Raw genomic sequence first — 19,105 nt, forward strand, 5'->3', positions numbered from 1 at the left:
ATGATAGAACAGTGGCCATTCTGGAAAAGGTGCAAGGGGGGCGACATAGCTCAGAAGGTAGGAACGGTTGTCTGGCAGTCGGGGGGTTGCCGGTTCGATTCCCTGCCCTGGGCATGTCGAAGTGTCCCTGAGCAAGACGCCTAACCCCTAATTGCTCTGGTGAATGCGAGGCATCAATTGTAAAGCGCTTTGGATAAAAGTGCTATATAAGTGCAGTCCATTTTACCATTTACAAGGAGGTGAACCGTAGAACAAAATAAAAGGAAATTTTGGAGGAAGGAAACGTGTGAGAATTTGGAAGGTAACCCTTTTAGTCTCAGCGTCATCTACAAATCCTTTAAAGGCTCTGACCAATTATAAAAGGACAGATTCTGCGAGAGCCAGGGTTTGGACAAAAGCAGGTGCAAAAAGCTTTCGTGGCTAAAACGTCTGTACAGTGTTTCCCCTGTTGCACATTAAAAGCACACTGGCACTGCTAAGTGACTCTTTTTAAATATCTTGTTCCTGGAGCGCGAACCTCATCATCATTTGTCATTAGAGAACTGAGTGCAACGCACCAACTAATCGTTTTTTTTTTTTACCTTGACAAAGCGGGAGAGCGCAATGGTCCACCTTTTACGAGTTGCGCCAAGTCTTCAGAAGATTCGAGCGTCACCTGCTGCACGTGACGCTTTTGGTGATGTCCGCCTTTAGATCCCTGAAGTGAGGATAGGCATTCCATTCTGAAAACCATAAAGCCAAGGCTCTCTTCAATTTAGCAGGCGCAAGAAAGTTTTGCATACATGACATGCCAAGAAATAAGGAAATCTTTCACATCGACAGACTGTTTGCAGCCAAAATTTAAAATAAAGCTTTGTTTGCCCCCAAAGCTCAGTTCAACTCCAGCATCCTTCTCAGGAGCTGCCCAGGGTATCAGGTGTGGTAAATGAAATATATTTAAATCACATATTTTGTGACATTTATTGACATTTATTGGACACACTTATAGAAAAGTAATTAACATTTTTAACATACTTTTTAAAAAGAAAAAAACTATTTATACAGCTGGATATTTACTGATGCAAATTCAGGTATCTCATGGTTACAACAGCAGTACCGCACCCAGGACTTACACTACCCATTATAATACCCCACTGTCACCTGCATTATTTAAATATAAAAATACATACCGTGGCAGAAGATGACCAATGAGATAAAAATGAAGACCACTCTGCTGTAGAGAGTAAGAAATCAAGTTAATATATAATAACACAAAGATAATGAAATGACACACAGACTGAAACATTCAGAACAGTTTTATTGAAGTCAAACCTCAAGCAAGTCTGAAACGGATCCAATTTGTGGAATGTTACTTAAAAACCCTTCTGACAGAAGCGAAACATTTCAAACTCAATTTTCCTTTTAAATAATAATAAAAAAAACAAATATAATGTACAAAAATACGTTCCTACAGTCACACACAGATCATAAGCTAAATAGTACAGGCATTCTAAAGACACTGCAGCTAAATGACAATTGAGTTCTGTGCAATCTAGTATGTACAAATTTGGACAAGCATTCTTTTACACTATGCAACAACAGTGGCTGAACGACAAAACAATGTTTTATAAAGCAAAACATCAACAGCACAGAAACAGCGCCCCCTGCAGACATCTTAGGGTGGTTTCACTACATTTGTGTCTTGAAAAGGATTTTCATTCCATACATTTTTTTAAAATCATTCCTGATAAAATGTCCGGTAAATTTTAAAAATGAAATCTTAATCTGAGTGTGTATTTCTACTCCATGTTCATTATGAAAAGTCAGCAATTACAATCAGCATTACACAAAACCAACAAACCTGAAAAAGGGTAGTGGACAAGTCTGTCAGGAAGATTCAGAACATATCACTTTAAAAGTATGCATATTTAAAAAAAGAAAACAAAAGTCATTTTCCTTTTTTTAAAATGTTATATTCAGGTGTTAAATATTAGCAATTCCATTAAAATAAAAACAAAGGACAAGAGTACCATCTCCAACGTAGGATGAAAACATGATGTGTATAAACACTTAGATATTCATTTAAAGAATACACATTTGAGGTTTAGAGAATACCAACCTGTCATAACCATTAAGATACATTGCACCATGTAATACACTGAGTATTTATATACAATTGTATGTATTAGTGGAGCACTTCTGTTTTATTAAGATTAGGTAAATGACCCATGTAGAAGTATTCATAGTTTTTGCTGTGAGTGAAATATGTTGATCCTGAGGTGGAAACAAAGGCCATTACATTTTGGATTGGCTGACAATACTAATTCAATTCAATACTAGCATAATCAATGATAACAGTAACAATGATTTTTAAAAACAAGCACAGCAAATAAAGCAACGTACCTTTATAAGCATGACTTTAAAGTGAAGAGCACGCATTTAAGTCCAGATTGGCAGCTATGACGTTGGGATAAATGTGTTGACTACTGTCGGTTTCTATCACAGAATCAAACCGGATGACTGCTAACTGGCATCTGTAGAAAACAAAGTCTTGTTCTCTTCTTCCAGAACTGAATTATGTGCCCCAGGACAGAAGGGGGGGGGGAGGGGGAGGGACTAACAAAAATCATCCCGGTGCCCAATACACTCTCAACACAGCTTGTGTCGAAGTGGCAACGTTTGTGTTACAAATGAAAACTTTTTAATGCAGACTGTGTTGGAAGTAAGACAAAATGTGCTTTCCTTAAACAGATATGGAGATGTGTTAAAGAAAATGACTCGTTTTGTGTTGCTTCTAACGCATCCATTCTGAGAGCGTAAAGTCCTGAAACGCGTCTAGTCTCATGAGCAAGGGAAGCCCATTTCGGTGATCGGAAAGCAGATGCCATAGACATGAGCTAGGATTCCTGTCAGAAATCCCTGTTAGTCAGCTGATCTGTCCTTATAGTGTTCTCAGTATTCTGGGTGGGGGGGGGGGGGGGGGGGGGGGCGGTCATGCTACCCACAGTGTTTAATCACAGAGGCTCCCCAAAAACACTGAGGAAAAACTCAGCTCTATGACTGGACATGTTTAGCTGCATTCCTCTCCCTGGTTCACCAACTGCATTCATAAAAATAATAATAAAAATAATAATAATAATTTAAATGAAAAACAAAGCACACTCATCGAGCCTTATGTTATTACATGATAATAACTATCGCATTGCAGTACATAAACGTAATACAAGTACAAATACGAAATGAAAGGCTGCAAAAAAATAACACCAACATAACAAAGACAATTTCAAGTATCCTATGAGGAAAGTGTCAAATGTTACTTGTGAATAAAGTGTCATTAATGTACCGACTGGTGTACTGGTGGTCTAGCTGTTAGCCTAACCTTTACAGATGCAACCTTTACAGACTTCTCATGTTACAATGGAAAGGTATGAAGGTAAAAAAAAAAGAGCCTTGGACAGTTCACTGATTCATGTTACTACATGACCCATGCTGCACGTAGAAAGGCCTTGTCAGAGCCATATATTAAATATGACTATTATATATATATAACTATACACACTTAATCTATGGCTCTGGGGGTCACCATAATGGGTTAAGTCATTTGACTGGTTCAGTGATTGCCAGCGTGTGAAGACCCCTCCCATTAGGGGTCCCATGAAGCTCTTGAGCCTGGATGCATAAGTGCATGGAACACACACAAGATGCGTGACCAGAAACGGGCCTCAAGATGGCCGACAAAAATGACTGTATGTGCACCCATTTCAGATAAGATCACGCTAAGTACACACTTATAACCACAGGAGTAGGAAAAGCTCAAGAAGCTACCTCACAACAGCTACTTGCCTTTACATTGTCGTAGCCATTATAGTATTTCACAACGTGAGGCTTAGTTATTGGCCACCGGTTCGTTGGGTGGCCTCAGAACAAGCATGAAGTCAGGTACAGCTATGCTACACTATGCTGTAGTCACAAAGCTCCCCGTACACTACCTCCACTCCATCAAATGCTTTAGAATAAAGGCTTTTTTTCCTATTAACGTTAGTAAGAGTTTGTACACGTTACATAAAAAAACAGGTACAAAAGGGGTGCAAATTATCACGACGCTTGTAAATGACACAAAAGTAGAGGTCGATGCATGAAAAGTTCATTTTAAATCAAAAAGTTTAAAAAGTGACACTCGGGGAAAAAAAGTGCCATTCTGTAACTGCATGTGACATACAACTGAGATTAAAGGCATTGCATGAAGGAATTAGAAAATGTACTGTAACAACATACTCAATATAAATGCATAAAAATAAAGGACGCGCATGCCGCAGTCACATAATATAACCAACACTGAAGATACATGACACTATGAGTGAAATGCGTATGATGTATAAAAATAAGAGAAACGGATTAATCTCATGGCTAAACACAGCTCACCTCCTCCGTTACCCCTCTGTCCTAACAGTATTGATGACCGTGGATGCAGTACAAGTAGACGGGCAGTGCTTTAGCTTTCTGGGGGGGGGGGGGGGGGTGGGCAAAAGCTGGATCAGGGTAACAGGCATGGGTCACGTTCTCCACAATACTTAAGGTAGCAGGTTAGGCCTACAAAGAAATGTGTGCAGCTAGGATGCCTCTCAGCTCCCCTGATGCTGAACTGCCTTAACTCACTTTTTCACTAAGTTCAGAACCCTTGCAGTGCAAAAGCCCATTTCAAACCCTGTAGAATGCTATCACCTTCTCGTAAACATACTTTCATAAATAATTCCTAGATGAAAACTACCACCTATAAACAAATTTTATTCCTAATAAACCACTTGAAAGCATAAAATGTGATCCTTTTGAGCCTTAAATTCCTCACACAAAGGAGTTGTTTTTTTTCCCCTGTTTTCCTTTCAGGTTTTCTTTAAATAATCAAGTACATTCTTTGAGCATTTACAAATACCGTTCCAAACTTTTTTTTTTCTTTATGCCAGAAGAGTAACAGAAGCAGAAGTGCACACTTGTAGTGAAGAAACTAAAGAGGAATGTCCATTCCACCCCCAGCAACCACACGCACGAGCACCGTAATGTTTTAACAAATATTAATAAATATGAAAAAATGCACGGGGGAAAAAGTTGGCACAAATGCTTTAAAAAAAAAAAAAAAATTGTAAAAAAATTCTTAATAAATTATTAAATTTGGATCAGGCTTATTTTCAGTTCATCTGGTTTGATATCTGCCTGATTGATGATTATGACATTTGAAGTCATTTCAGGTTAGCACACCTCATTTGCATTACAAACTTTTAATTGGAAATAATGTCTTGTACAGTATTTCTGAAAATGTTTAGTTTGCCTTAGTGAACCAAGCGCAGGATTGCAAGACTCGGACATTAATTTCTATCTCAGTAATGCACGTGTCATGGTGACTTAAATACACAAGTTACATCACCATCATCATCATCATCATCGTCATCAACTCCAACAGCAAGGCATGGGAAGCGTGTGACTGAAATCTTAAAAACATCAAACAATTTTTTTTTTTTTTTTTTAAGGACACAACTCTTAGCAAGACGATGTAAGAGGATGAAGTTGTAAACATGTACATATATAAATATATCAATAAATATATTAAAAAATCTACCCAAAGGAAGGCTTTTACCACTTTGTGACAGCCCATCAAGGATAGCCATAAAACAACGTGCTCCAGATGGCAACAGCGCCACCTTTCTTTAACGTACTGGAATCCCGCGATAATTGCACTACGTGTTTTCCCAATCTTTATTTTTATAACCGATATCATATATATGTAATTATTCGTTTTTTTAAATTTTTTTTTTTTTTTACAAGAGGTACATAACACAAAGTTTGTGTTTTTTTTTTTTTTGGAGTGAATCAATAGCGTTTCGTCTGAGAGAGAGAGGCAGCAAGAGGGCTTCCTTTACCAGGCCAGCAAAGCATTCAGCTCCCTGTGATGGAAGCCCCACCCACTTAGGTCACAGGTAACCATGGTAACAACAGGTCAGTAACCAAAAAATAAAAAATAAAAAATAAAAACAAAGCAGCAAGGGTTAAAAATGTCTGTTTCTCCCTCACCCTCAGGAAACAAGCACAGAAACAGAAACGGTTCCCAACCACCAACACTGTTAGATTTGAATTCCTAAATTTGAAATGATGGTTGTTTTTGGAATGAAGAGCAAGGCCAGTCTCTCCCGCCTCACACTCGCTCCCCAGCACACATCTCGCACCTTGAGGTCCTCACAATGGTCAAAGTGCAGTCCCAGCTCCTTGACTCTCCCCACACCACACGCACCACGAGTTTGGATTCAGAATTTGGCAGATACCTAGTATTTAAAGCCCATAACCCTCCCCCTCCACCCCCCCCCCCCCGAGCCCTCTTCCCTCCTCTCCCTTTCCCCCCCCTCCAACACTCGGCCCACCCGCGCCTTCCTCCCCATCACCAGCAGGGGGCGCCCTTTCACTCGGCCGCCCCCTCCTCCTCCTCCTCCTCCGGCTCCTCCGGCTCCAGGGGCTCCTCCTTGACCCGGACCTTGGCCAGCTCGGCCCCGGGGTCCAGCGGGCTCAGGGGGTCGTGGCCGGGGCAGCAGAGGCGCCCCTCCAGGGCGGAGGGCACCAGCGCGCCCAGGTCGTGGTCGCGGCAGAAGGACGTGGGGCAGAACTCGCAGAACGCGGAGGCCGGGCGCTGGCACACGCTGCACTGGTGCCACGGGCACTCCCAGCGCCCTGGACCCACACACACACACACAAACACACAGAGACACACACACACACACACACACACACACAGAGACACACCGTTTTAAAAATGAGTGAGATTATGTGACAAGGCTGCTTGGCATAACAATAGCAGTTAAAGTTACACTATTGCTGAAAATCCGTGTACTAACATTACACAACTTAGTTACACAACTTCTGAAAATTATAGTGAAACACAACTAGTTGTTACAGCAACGGCAGCACAAGAAATGTTCCAGTTACAGCCACCGCACTCTGAAAGGGAGAATAATGGCATGACCAATTACTCCATTTTAGAAATTCACAGTAGTTTGGCCAGGCTGCGGTTGAAATAGGGTGAACTGTGTAGTCAGTTGATCAGGCTGCGTTTGAGATGGGATACACCCTAGGGTGGTTTGGTCAGGCTGTGTTTCAGACAGGACGTACCGTAGGGGGGTTTGGTCAGGCTGTGTTTCATACAGGACGTACCGTAGGGGGGTTTGGTCAGGTTGAGATGGGACGTCCCGTAGGGGGGTTTGGTCAGGCTGTGTATAATATGGGACGTACCGTAGGGGGGTTTGGTCAGGTTGAGATGGGACGTACCGTAGGGGGGTTTGGTCAGGTTGAGATGGGACGTCCCGTAGGGTGGTTTGGTCAGGCTGTGTTTAATACAGGACGTACCGTAGGGGGGTTTGGTCAGGTTGAGATGGGACGTCCCGTAGGGTGGTTTGGTCAGGTTTGTGTTTCAGACGGGACGTACCGTAGGGGGGTTTGGTCAGGTTCAGACACAGCAGGTGGTAGGCCTTGGGGCAGTCCTTCTTGTCGCACATGACCAGCTCCCCGCCCTGGCTGCAGCAGAAGCAGAAGTAGTCGTGGGTCTGCCGGCTCTCCAGCTTCACCTTGCGCTTCTTCGGCTTCAGCCGGGCGTTACGAGCCTTCTCCTCCTTCTCTATCACCACCGCGCTCTGAGAGGGGGAGGGACAGAGCGGGGAGGGAGAGAGCAGGGAAGAGGGGAGAGAGAGAGCAGGGAGAGAGACAGCAGGGAGAAAGACAGACCAGAGAGGGAGAGAGCAGGGAAGAGGGGAGAGAGAGAACAGGGAGAGAGACAGCATGGAAGAGGGGAGAGAGAGAGCAGGGAAGAGGGGAGAGAGAGAAAGCAGTAGGGGAGACAGCAGGGAAGAGGGGAGAGAGAGAGCAGGGAAGAGGGGAGAGAGAGAAAGCAGTAGGGGAGACAGCAGGGAAGAGGGGAGAGAGAGAAAGCAGTAGGAGAGACAGCAGGGAAGAGGGCAGAGAGAGAGCAGGGAGAGAGAGCAGGGAAGAGGGGAGGGACAGACCAGAGAGGGAGAGAGAAGGGAAGAGGGGGAGAGACAGCAGTGAGAGAGACGGCAGGGAACAGGGGAGAGAGACAGCAGGGAGAGAGACAGCAGGGAAGAGGGAGAGAGAGAAAGCAGTAGGAGAGACAGCAGGGAAGAGGGAAGAGAGAAAAGCAGGGAGAGAGACAGCAGGGAAGAGAGAACAGAGAAAAGCAGGGAGAGATACAGCAGGGGAGAGGAAAAAGAAACAGAGAATTGAGGCAGAGGATGAAAAAGAGTCAGTGGGTACAAGGAACAATGATTAAGAACAGGACATGAGATTGTGTGGAAGAAGAAAACATATTAAAGTTCTAAAAAGGATGGGACTATAAAAAAAAATAATCTAATGCCCTAAGAAAAACTACCAACCGCTGGCTCCAACAACACACACAGTGACAAAATGAAATCTCTCCGCATATAAACTCGGAAAAAAGTACTATAAATCCACATCCCCTTATCGTGTGGCTCATCGAAACTCTTAAAAGGTAAAAGGGAGAAGGGGCTGCTCAGGGTTTTTGAATGAGAAGAGCCCAGCCCAGCCCAGCCCAGCAGGCCCTAGAGCCTCCAGCCCAGCGGGTGGAAATGAGGCCGCACCTTGGGCTGCACCCCCAGGAAGCCGCTGCAGTTCTCCGCCCCGCACCGGCAGGTGGTGCGCCCGTTCCCCAGGCAGTCCAGGTTGTAGTTGAAGGTCAGTTCGGACTCTGCGGGAGACACGAGGCAATGCGAGCGCACTGAATCAATCACACACACAGTACAGAGCGTGCTCAGTTTACTCAGGGCATTTGACAACCGTGACAATAAATGACCTGTCGCACTGATGTTCGGCTGCAGTACTCTCTCATCTTTTCTCCTGAAAAAGCACAGACGAGGGCGACGCTGCAAATTCACGTGTAACCAGATCGCGAAACTTCAAACATTGCTGTTTGTCTGCTTTTACAGTATGTATGAATGTTGAAATTTTATTGTGTCCGTAATCGACTGCTGCTTTCTTGGCCAGGTCTCTCTTGAAAAAGAGATTTCTAATCTCAATGAGACTAACCTTGTTAAATAAAGGTTAAAAAAAGAAAAAAAAATTCATACAGTGAATAACACCATCCAAACTGACTGGTAATTACAGAACCTAAACCAACTCCATTTTTCTACCTAAATAACACCACTTTAATTCATATTATTATGCCACTTGAACTGACTCTACAAACTACTCCTGGAGTCCGAGTTGGATTCGTAATGTGATTCGATTCGCCTGAATTGATGCTATAAACGTGAATCAATATTGTGAATCACACCAACTGAAGTAATGTTGTCTGAACCCACTCCGTCTGAATTGATACCGTGGAATCACACCACCAAAATTCATAATGTGATTCAATGAAACTGAATCAACACTTTGAATCGCACCAACTGGACTGACGCTGTTAATTGCACCCCACCTGAAAAGATACTGTTAAATTGTACCATGATTGAAGTGATACTGTTCATCACACAACACCGATGTTTGTGCCGTGGTTCGACCGACCGCGTTCAGACTGAACACGGTCTGTAAAAAGACCGGGGGGGGGGGGGGGGGGGGGGGGGGGGGGTTGGGGGGGGGGGAAGACGGTGTCGGTGTTGGGAGGGGCGGCGGCGCAGTGCCCTCACCCGCCGCGATGTCGCACACGGCGAACAGGCCGATGCGCACGTCGCCGCTGACCGTCCACTTCTGCGTCTCGCAGTTGGGGCTGCAGCTGTGGTTCATGAAGCGCGAGAAGTTCCCCTTGGGCCCGGCGTCGATCACCCGGTCCTGCCCACACAGAGAGAGAGCACAGCCGCTACTCGCTACTCTAACTGCCAATCACAGCTTCGCTATGGAAACAAAGCTTTTTTTTTTTTTTTTTTTTTGAAGGGATCATACCAGTGAGGTGGCTGGTAATGTTTGGTGCTCTAACTCAAACCTACAGATTGCAGTCATGACTGGAAAAATAAAAGTGGCAATTCTGCCAATTCTGACAATCAACGAGTAGAGTCGCTGGCCTCTCAGTTCCTTATTTTATTATTTAAAAAACATAATAACATTAATATTACAAAGGTTACCCATGGCAATAAAGTGAAAAAAAAAGTGATGTATGTCCAGATAAACATCTTTACAGATATGTGATTCTCAAAAACCTATATCTAGGTACACATATTTCAAAAATATTTACAAATATTTCAAACTGTAAACACATGAGCACAGTGCATGGGGGAATATCCTGTGCGTTTTGGGGTCGGTACCTTGGTGAGGGTCAGCATGTAGAAGTCGGTCACGCGGTTCTCGTGGGAGCGTTTCAATCGCTGCCTGCACTCGTCCGCGTCGATCAGCTCGCCCACGTACTCCATCACAAAGTCCCCCTGCAACAGGAGCCACAGGCACATTGGTTCCACGGTCCATTTCCCATCCAGTTAATATGGGTTAACTGCCCATGAAACAACTTGATTAAAAAAAAAAATATTTAAAATTAATTATAAACAAGACCAGGTCAAAATCTAGTATATGGTTGGACCTAACACATGTGATGCGGCCGACCAATGGTGTAACTGCATCACTCACTCACTCAGTCACAGACATTCGCCTTAGTAGGGCTGGCCCCGCTGTTGCGGTCCAGCCAAAAATAAATAATCACTCTTTCACTGTCGTAAATAATAATAATGAAAATAGTGACATGCAGTTTTCAGAGCATCACAGAAGTGCGGAATGCTTGAGGAGAATGTCACTCCTGTGGCACTGGGGGACTGCGGGGGGGGGGGGGGGGGGCGGGGGCGGGGCTGACCTTCTTCAGGTCCTGCTTGGTCTTGAGGCCCCAGCCGCGCCCGTCGGTGCGGATGACCTCGGTGGCGGGGGCGAGGCGGCGGGAGAAGCGCTGGTTCTGGCAGCGCGCGCCCGCCGGGCAAGCCTCCGGGTGGCACTCGTACTGCAGCATGCGGTTCAGGCACTCCGAGTCCTGCCCGCACGGGCTCTCGTCCGCCGGCCCGCAGCTGCAGCGCGGAACCTCGGACACGTCCGCCACGTACACCTGCACCGGGCCCACCGGCCTGTTAGACTGGGAGAGAGAGGAGAGAGGGGTGAGAGAGAGACAGGTCAGCCACGTACACCTGCACCGGGCCCACCGGCCTGTTAGACTGGGAGAGAGAGGAGAGAGGGGTGAGAGAGAGACAGGTCAGCCACGTACACCTGCACCGGGCCCACCGGCCTGTTAGACTGGGACAGAGAGAGAGAGACAGGTCAGCCACGTACACCTGCACCGGGCCCACCGGCCTGTTAGACTGGGAGAGAGAGAGAGAGAGACAGGTCTGCCACGTACACCTGCACCGGCCCCACCGGCCTGTTAGACTGGGAGAGAGAGGGGAGAGAGAGGGGTGAGAGAGAGAGAGAGAGAGACAGGTCAGCCACGTACACCTGCACCGGGCCCACCGGCCTGTTAGACTGGGAGAGAGAGGCAGAGCGGTGAGAGAGAGACAGGTCAACCACGTACACCTGCACCGGGCCCACCGGCCTGTTAGATTGGGAGAGAGAGAGAGAGACAGGTCAGCCACGTACACCTGCACCGGGCCCACCGGCCTGTTAGACTGGGAGAGAGAGGGGCAGCGTGTGAGAGAGAGACAGGTCCGCCACGTACACCTGCACCGGGCCCACCGGCCTGTTAGACTGGGAGAGAGAGGGGAGAGAGACAGGTCAGCCACGTACACCTGCACCGGGCCCACCGGCCTGTTAGACTGGGAGAGAGAGGGGAGAGAGACAGGTCAGCCACGTACACCTGCACCGGCCCCACCGGCCTGTTAGACTGCGAGAGAGAGGGGGGGGAGGGGGGCGGCGTGTGAGAGAGAGAGAGAGAGGGGCACGGCGTGTGAGAGAGAGAGACAGGTCCGCCACGTACACCTGCACCGGGCCCACCGGCCTGTTAGACTGGGACAGAGAGGGGGAGAGAGGGGCGGCGTGTGAGAGAGAGAGAGAGACAGGTCCGCCACGTACACCTGCACCGGGCCCACCGGCCTGTTAGACTGGGAGAGAGAGAGAGAGACAGGTCAGCCACGTACACCTGCACCGGGCCCACCGGCCTGTTAGACTGGGAGAGAGAGGGGAGAGAGGGGCGGCGTGTGAGAGAGAGAGAGAGACAGGTCCGCCACGTACACCTGCACCGGCCCCACCGGCCTGTTAGACTGGGAGAGAGAGAGAGAGAGACAGGTCCGCCACATACACCTGCACCGGCCCCACCGGCCTGTTAGACTGGGACAGAGAGGGGGAGAGAGGGGCGGCGTGTGAGAGAGAGAGAGAGACAGGTCCGCCACGTACACCTGCACCGGCCCCACCGGCCTGTTAGACTGGGAGAGAGAGGGGAGAGAGACAGGTCAGCCACGTACACCTGCACCGGCCCCACCGGCCTGTTAGACTGCGAGAGAGAGGGGGGGGAGGGGGGCGGCGTGTGAGAGAGAGAGAGAGAGGGGCACGGCGTGTGAGAGAGAGAGACAGGTCCGCCACGTACACCTGCACCGGGCCCACCGGCCTGTTAGACTGGGACAGAGAGGGGGAGAGAGGGGCGGCGTGTGAGAGAGAGAGAGAGACAGGTCCGCCACGTACACCTGCACCGGGCCCACCGGCCTGTTAGACTGGGAGAGAGAGAGAGAGACAGGTCAGCCACGTACACCTGCACCGGGCCCACCGGCCTGTTAGACTGGGAGAGAGAGGGGAGAGAGGGGCGGCGTGTGAGAGAGAGAGAGAGACAGGTCCGCCACGTACACCTGCACCGGCCCCACCGGCCTGTTAGACTGGGAGAGAGAGAGAGAGAGACAGGTCCGCCACATACACCTGCACCGGCCCCACCGGCCTGTTAGACTGGGACAGAGAGGGGGAGAGAGGGGCGGCGTGTGAGAGAGAGAGAGAGACAGGTCCGCCACGTACACCTGCACCGGCCCCACCGGCCTGTTAGACTGGGAGAGAGAGGGGAGAGAGACAGGTCAGCCACGTACACCTGCACCGGCCCCACCGGCCTGTTAGACTGGGACAGAGAGGGGGAGAGAGGGGCGGCGTGTGAGAGAGAGAGAGAGACAGGTCCGCCACGTACACCTGCACCGGCCCCACCGGCCTGTTAGACTGGGAGAGAGAGGGGCAGCGTGTGAGAGAGAGACAGGTCCGCCACGTTCACCTGCACCGGGCCCACCGGGCTGTTAGACTGGGAGAGAGAGGGGAGAGAGACAGGTCAGCCACGTACACCTGCACCGGGCCCACCGGCCTGTTAGACTGGGAGAGAGAGGGGCAGCGTGTGAGAGAGAGACAGGTCCGCCACGTACACCTGCACCGGCCCCACCGGCCTGTTAGACTGGGAGAGAGAGAGAGAGAGACAGGTCCGCCACGTACACCTGCACCGGCCCCACCGGCCTGTTAGACTGGGACAGAGAGGGGGAGAGAGGGGCGGCGTGTGAGAGAGAGAGAGAGACAGGTCAGCCACGTACACCTGCACCGGGCCCACCGGCCTGTTAGACTGGGAGAGAGAGGGGCAGAGCAGTGTGAGAGAGAGACAGGTCAGCCACGTACACCTGCACCGGGCCCACCGGCCTGTTAGACTGGGAGAGAGAGGGGAGCGGCGTGTGAGAGAGAGAGAGAGAGAGGCAGAGCGGTGAGAGAGAGAGAGAGAGAGAGAGAGGCAGAGCGGTGAGAGAGAGAGGGAGAGAGAGGGGGGAGAGGGGCGGTGTGAGAGAGAGACAGGTCGGCCACGTACACCTGCACCGGGCCCACCGGCCTGTTAGACTGGGAGAGAGAGGCAGAGCGGTGAGAGAGAGAGACTGAGAGAGGGGCGCAGCGCAGTGTGTGAGAGAGAGAGGACACTGGGAAAGAGTAGGGCACGGGAGGGTGGGTGTGTGTGTGCATAATGTGAATGTCACTGAGTGTGTGTGTACATAATGTGAATGTTACTGAGTGTGTGTGTACATAATGTGAATGTTACTGAGTGTGTGTGTACATAATGTGAATGTCACTGAGTGTGTGTGTACATAACGTGAATGTTACTGAGTGTGTGTGTACATAATGTGAATGTTACTGAGTGTTTGTGTGTGTGCGCATAATGTGAATGTTACTGAGTGTGTGTGCATAATGTGAATGTCACTGTGTATGTGTGTGTGCGTGTGTGTGCGTGTGTGTGCGTGTGTGTGTTTATGGGACTGTGCGTGTGTGTATGGGACCGTGACTGACTGTGTGCATAATGTGAATGTTACTGAGAGTGTGTGTGCGCATAATGTGAATGTCACTGAGTGTGTGTGTACATAATGTGAATGTTACTGAGTGTGTGTGTACATAATGTGAATGTTACTGAGTGTGTGTGTACATAATGTGAATGTCACTGAGTGTGTGTGTACATAACGTGAATGTTACTGAGTGTGTGTGTACATAATGTGAATGTTACTGAGTGTTTGTGTGTGTGCGCATAATGTGAATGTTACTGAGTGTGTGTGCATAATGTGAATGTCACTGTGTATGTGTGTGTGCGTGTGTGTGCGTGTGTGTGCGTGTGTGTGTTTATGGGACTGTGCGTGTGTGTATGGGACCGTGACTGACTGTGTGCATAATGTGAATGTTACTGAGAGTGTGTGTGCGCATAATGTGAATGTTACTGAGCGTGTGTGTGCGTCTGTGTATGGGACTGTGACTGTGTGTGTGTGTGCGTGTGTGTATGGGACTGTGACTGTGACTGTGTGTGTATAATGTGAATGCTACTGAGTGTGTGTGTGCGTGTATGTGACTGACTGTGTGTGTGTGTGTGTGTGTGCGTATGGGACTGTGACTGTGTGTGTAATGTGAATGCTACACAGTGTGCGCGTGCTTGCGTGCGCGTATCTCACCCTGATGAACTTGTATGGGGGGGGCTTGCGGGTGTGGTGGCGCTCCTGCTCCAGGGCCTCCTTGCTCTCCCTCTGAGCCTTGAGCTCCTGGAACCTCTTAGCAGCCTCTTCCAGAGCTGTCAATCACAGACACCGAGTCAACAAGAGACTGACTGACTCTGAGCTTACATCAGAGAGACACTGACTGACTCTGAGCTTACATCCTGAGAGACACTGACTCTGAGCTCACATCCTGAGAGACACTGACTCTGAGCTCACATCCTGAGAGACACTGACTCTGAGCTCACATCCTGAGAGACACTGACTCTGAGCTCACATCCTGAGAGACACTGACTGACTCTGCGCTTACATCCTGAGAGACACTGACTCTGAGCTCACATCCTGAGAGACACTGACTCTGAGCTTACATCCTGAGAGACACTGACTCTGAGCTCACATCCTGAGAGACACTGACTCTGAGCTCACATCCTGAGAGACACTGACTCTGAGCTTACATCCTGAGACACTGACTGACTCTGAGCTTACATCCTGAGAGACACTGACTGACTCTGAGCTTACATCCTGAGACACTGACTCTGAGCTCACATCCTGAGAGACACTGACTCTGAGCTCACATCCTGAGAGACACTGACTCTGAGCTCACATCCTGAGAGACACTGACTCTGAGCTCACATCCTGAGAGACACTGACTCGGAGCTCACATCCTGAGAGACACTGACTGACTCTGAGCTTACATCCTGAGAGACACTGACTGACTCTGAGCTCACATCCTGAGAGACACTGACTCTGAGCTTACATCCTGAGAGACACTGACTCTGAGCTTACATCCTGAGAGACACTGACTCTGAGCTTACATCCTGAGAGACACTGACTCTGAGCTCACATCCTGAGAGACACTGACTGACTCTGAGCTCACATCCTGAGAGACACTGACTCTGAGCTCACATCCTGAGAGACACTGACTCTGAGCTCACATCCTGAGAGACACTGACTGACTCTGAGCTCACATCCTGAGAGACACTGACTCTGAGCTTACATCCTGAGAGACACTGACTGACTCTGAGCTCACATCCTGAGAGACACTGACTCTGAGCTCACATCCTGAGAGACACTGACTGACTCTGAGCTCACATCCTGAGAGACACTGACTCTGAGCTCACATCCTGAGAGACACTGACTCTGAGCTCACATCCTGAGAGACACTGACTCTGAGCTCACATCCTGAGAGACACTGACTCTGAGCTCACATCCTGAGAGACACTGACTGACTCTGAGCTCACATCCTGAGAGACACTGACTCTGAGCTCACATCCTGAGAGACACTGACTCTGAGCTCACATCCTGAGAGACACTGACTCTGAGCTCACATCCTGAGAGACACTGACTCTGAGCATACATCCTGAGAGACACTGAGTTCAGCTCATATCCACAGTCTGACAGAGACTGACCTACTCGCAGTTCACCCTAGAAAGTATATATTGTAACATACTGCAAATGTGTGGCCTTTTTAGAAGACATAATCCATATATTCCCAGGCAGTGTTTCTTATTAAATTACATGTATTGTAATAACTGAAAGAGGCAATAATTTGCATCTTTGTTCACGTATTGGGAAACGTGTCAATATCTTAATATGTTTTACTTTAATATACTGCAGTGTAGTTAAACTCCCAGTCCATATTTTAGCTCTGTATTTTTTTAATATACTGTATATTTAAGTTCCCAGGCAGTATAAGACATTTCCCGGTCTATCACCTACCCTCTCCTGGGCTGCGAATTGACCTGAGATCCGTTTGGACATCTTTAATCAGCAGAGCTGAGGTTCCAGAGCAGAGTGAGGTCACTCAGATGAGGTCACAGACCACGCCCACCCCGCTCACCCTTTTTGAAGGTCTTGTTGATGCCGATCTGGCCGTTGGCGATGTGCCTGTCACTCTCCACGTAGGGGAAGACCCGCCCCCGGCTGATCCAGTAGTAGTCGTGGGACCCAAAAAAGAAAACGGGGAAGTCCCCGAAGTCGTGCTTCAGGTTCTGGATGTTGTAGGGGACCAGGCGCGGGTTACAGATTTCCGCTGGCCACCACCTGAGAGGGAGGGAGGGGGGGAGAGGGAGAAAGAGAGAGACAGAGAGGAGCGGGTGGGGAGAGAGGCAGAGGATGGAGAGAGACAGAGAGAGAGAGGGGAGGGAGGTGGGGAAAGAGGCAGAGGATGGAGAAAGACAGAGAGAGAGGGGAGGGAGGTGGGGAGAGAGAGAGGGAGAGGATGGAAAGGGGGGGGAAGGGGAGAGAAAGGGTGAGAGACAAGATGGGGACAAGAAAGAGAGAAAGAAGGAGAGAAGAGAAAACCTTTTATTTTTGTAGCGCCACTACAGGTTTTTCAGAGTATTCCATTTCACTGTCTTAACACAAACCTCTCAACATCTCATCAGTAAAATACATCAAAACATAGTGTTTTTAGTCAAATCATTTGCTTCCACACATCCTTAATCCAAGACTACTTCAGAGAAGGCTCATTTTTCTGCCTGTACATTCTAGAACCTACATATGCAGTCGTATTACTAGGGCCAGTTATGGATTGGAACTCGCAACCTCCTGGTCCTGTGCTAACCACTGCCAGCTGCTTTATGAAGAGGAGAAGCAGAGCCAGGTGTGGTGAGCAGGCTCCTGCAGTTCTCACCTGTAGTTGCCCAGTTTGACCCAGACGATCTGCTTGTAATGAGGCTTCCTCCCCGCCCTGCACTCGCTACAGAGCCACGCCCCCTCCGGCATCTCCATGCTCAGACACTCGGGGTGGAACGAGGCGGGGCAGGCCGAGCAGGACAGCAGACTTCCCCCTTCACACACACACACAGGAGCACGCACGCACACACACACACACAAGCACACATATACACACACGCGCACACACGCGCACACGTGCACACACACACATAAACACACATATACACACATGTACACACATGTACACACATGTACACACACAGGAGCACGCACACACACACACACACATATACACACATGTACACACATGTACACACACACACACACACACACACACACACACGCGCACACACACACATTCAGACAGTCAGGAGAAAGGCATTATCACTGTACTGCAGGGGCCACCGTTCTCCGAACCTCACCCTGTTCATGCCATAGGGAGAGCTTCCAAAGTCACCAATCCCCTGTATGTATAAGGGGGATTGTGACTTTGGAATAAGGGGACCCATGTATACAGTTTTTACATGGGTCAGGGATTTGCACTTTGTGCTGGTTTTTGAGCCCGACCAGAACTTGTAGTAGAAACAGAAACATTTGAGGAGCTCAACACCATTGGAAGCGTCAAATGCATCCAAAAATACAGATTTGCAGAATGATAAGTGTAGACAGGCTAAAAATAACCCAAAAAAACTCTACATGAGGTTTTTCCATAGCATGATCCAGTGTAAGGCTGGTAGAACAGGGCCAGTATGTCCATCAGAGCTTCCGTTCACATTGACATCTGACATCACATCACAGATCATTTAGATGCACCAGATACTCAGCTAATCATTCATCTTTCCTTTGGTCCCCCTTATTCTTAACTGCAGGAGGTTCTGCCTGGTAACAGTTGCTATGTTACACAACAAAGGGTTCACTCCCACTGACTCTGACCACGCCCCTTAAAGAATTTTCAGAAGATAATTCGAAATGGAACGCGTCACCTCCATGGCAGAGAGACAGACCTTAAGAGCAGAGTATCCAGCGTGTATCTTCTATAATCTGTGGTGATGTCATTGTTAAATATCACTTTGCAGAGTTAAAGCTTGTGACTCCAGAGCAACAATAAATAAATGATATAAATGAACAATAAATAAAACGGAGAGAACATGACTGGAGCGTGCACAGGGTGTTCTGACAACAGACTGAACCCTTCGGCTTGGCTTCATCTAAACCACCTCCAACCACACAATCACTGTTTATTTTTCCTTTCTTGGGTGGCACTGGTGGAGGAAGCTGAGATGCGTAATATATATGAAATTGAGCCAGCTTGTTAAAAAGAGCAGTGCCCTTGTTTATTGATGAATGCAAAGCAAATGTCAGTGACTAAACTGAAATAACTCCACCATCCAAAGTGCAGAAAAATAAAGAGCGTGCCAAATTAAGCTTGTGTGAATTCTGTCTTGAACCAATAAATCCCCGTCAAAACACAATAGCAAAACGATAAGCAAACACAGCCTTCCTTTCAG

The 19,105-nt window shown here is 48.3% G+C and overlaps 1 protein-coding gene across 1 annotated transcript in view; it reads right to left on the bottom strand.

Moving 5' to 3' along the window:
- Positions 1-6,377: 6,377 nt before the first annotated feature.
- The window catches only part of LOC118213470 (histone-lysine N-methyltransferase NSD3-like), a 32,124-nt gene continuing 19,396 nt past the window's right edge, over positions 6,378-19,105 (bottom strand). The window contains exons 15-23 of the mRNA XM_035392486.1: positions 17,554-17,710; positions 16,759-16,961; positions 14,880-14,995; positions 10,820-11,089; positions 10,284-10,400; positions 9,672-9,813; positions 8,628-8,734; positions 7,442-7,646; positions 6,378-6,690 (exon numbers count right to left, since the gene is read on the bottom strand). Coding sequence (XP_035248377.1) covers positions 6,425-6,690; positions 7,442-7,646; positions 8,628-8,734; positions 9,672-9,813; positions 10,284-10,400; positions 10,820-11,089; positions 14,880-14,995; positions 16,759-16,961; positions 17,554-17,710 — 1,583 coding nt within the window. The 3' untranslated portion in view covers positions 6,378-6,424. The remainder of the gene's footprint in view (positions 6,691-7,441; positions 7,647-8,627; positions 8,735-9,671; positions 9,814-10,283; positions 10,401-10,819; positions 11,090-14,879; positions 14,996-16,758; positions 16,962-17,553; positions 17,711-19,105) is intronic.

This window comes from Anguilla anguilla, chromosome 14 (assembly GCF_013347855.1).
Source record: "Anguilla anguilla isolate fAngAng1 chromosome 14, fAngAng1.pri, whole genome shotgun sequence".
Classification (NCBI taxonomy): Eukaryota; Metazoa; Chordata; class Actinopteri; order Anguilliformes; family Anguillidae; genus Anguilla; species Anguilla anguilla.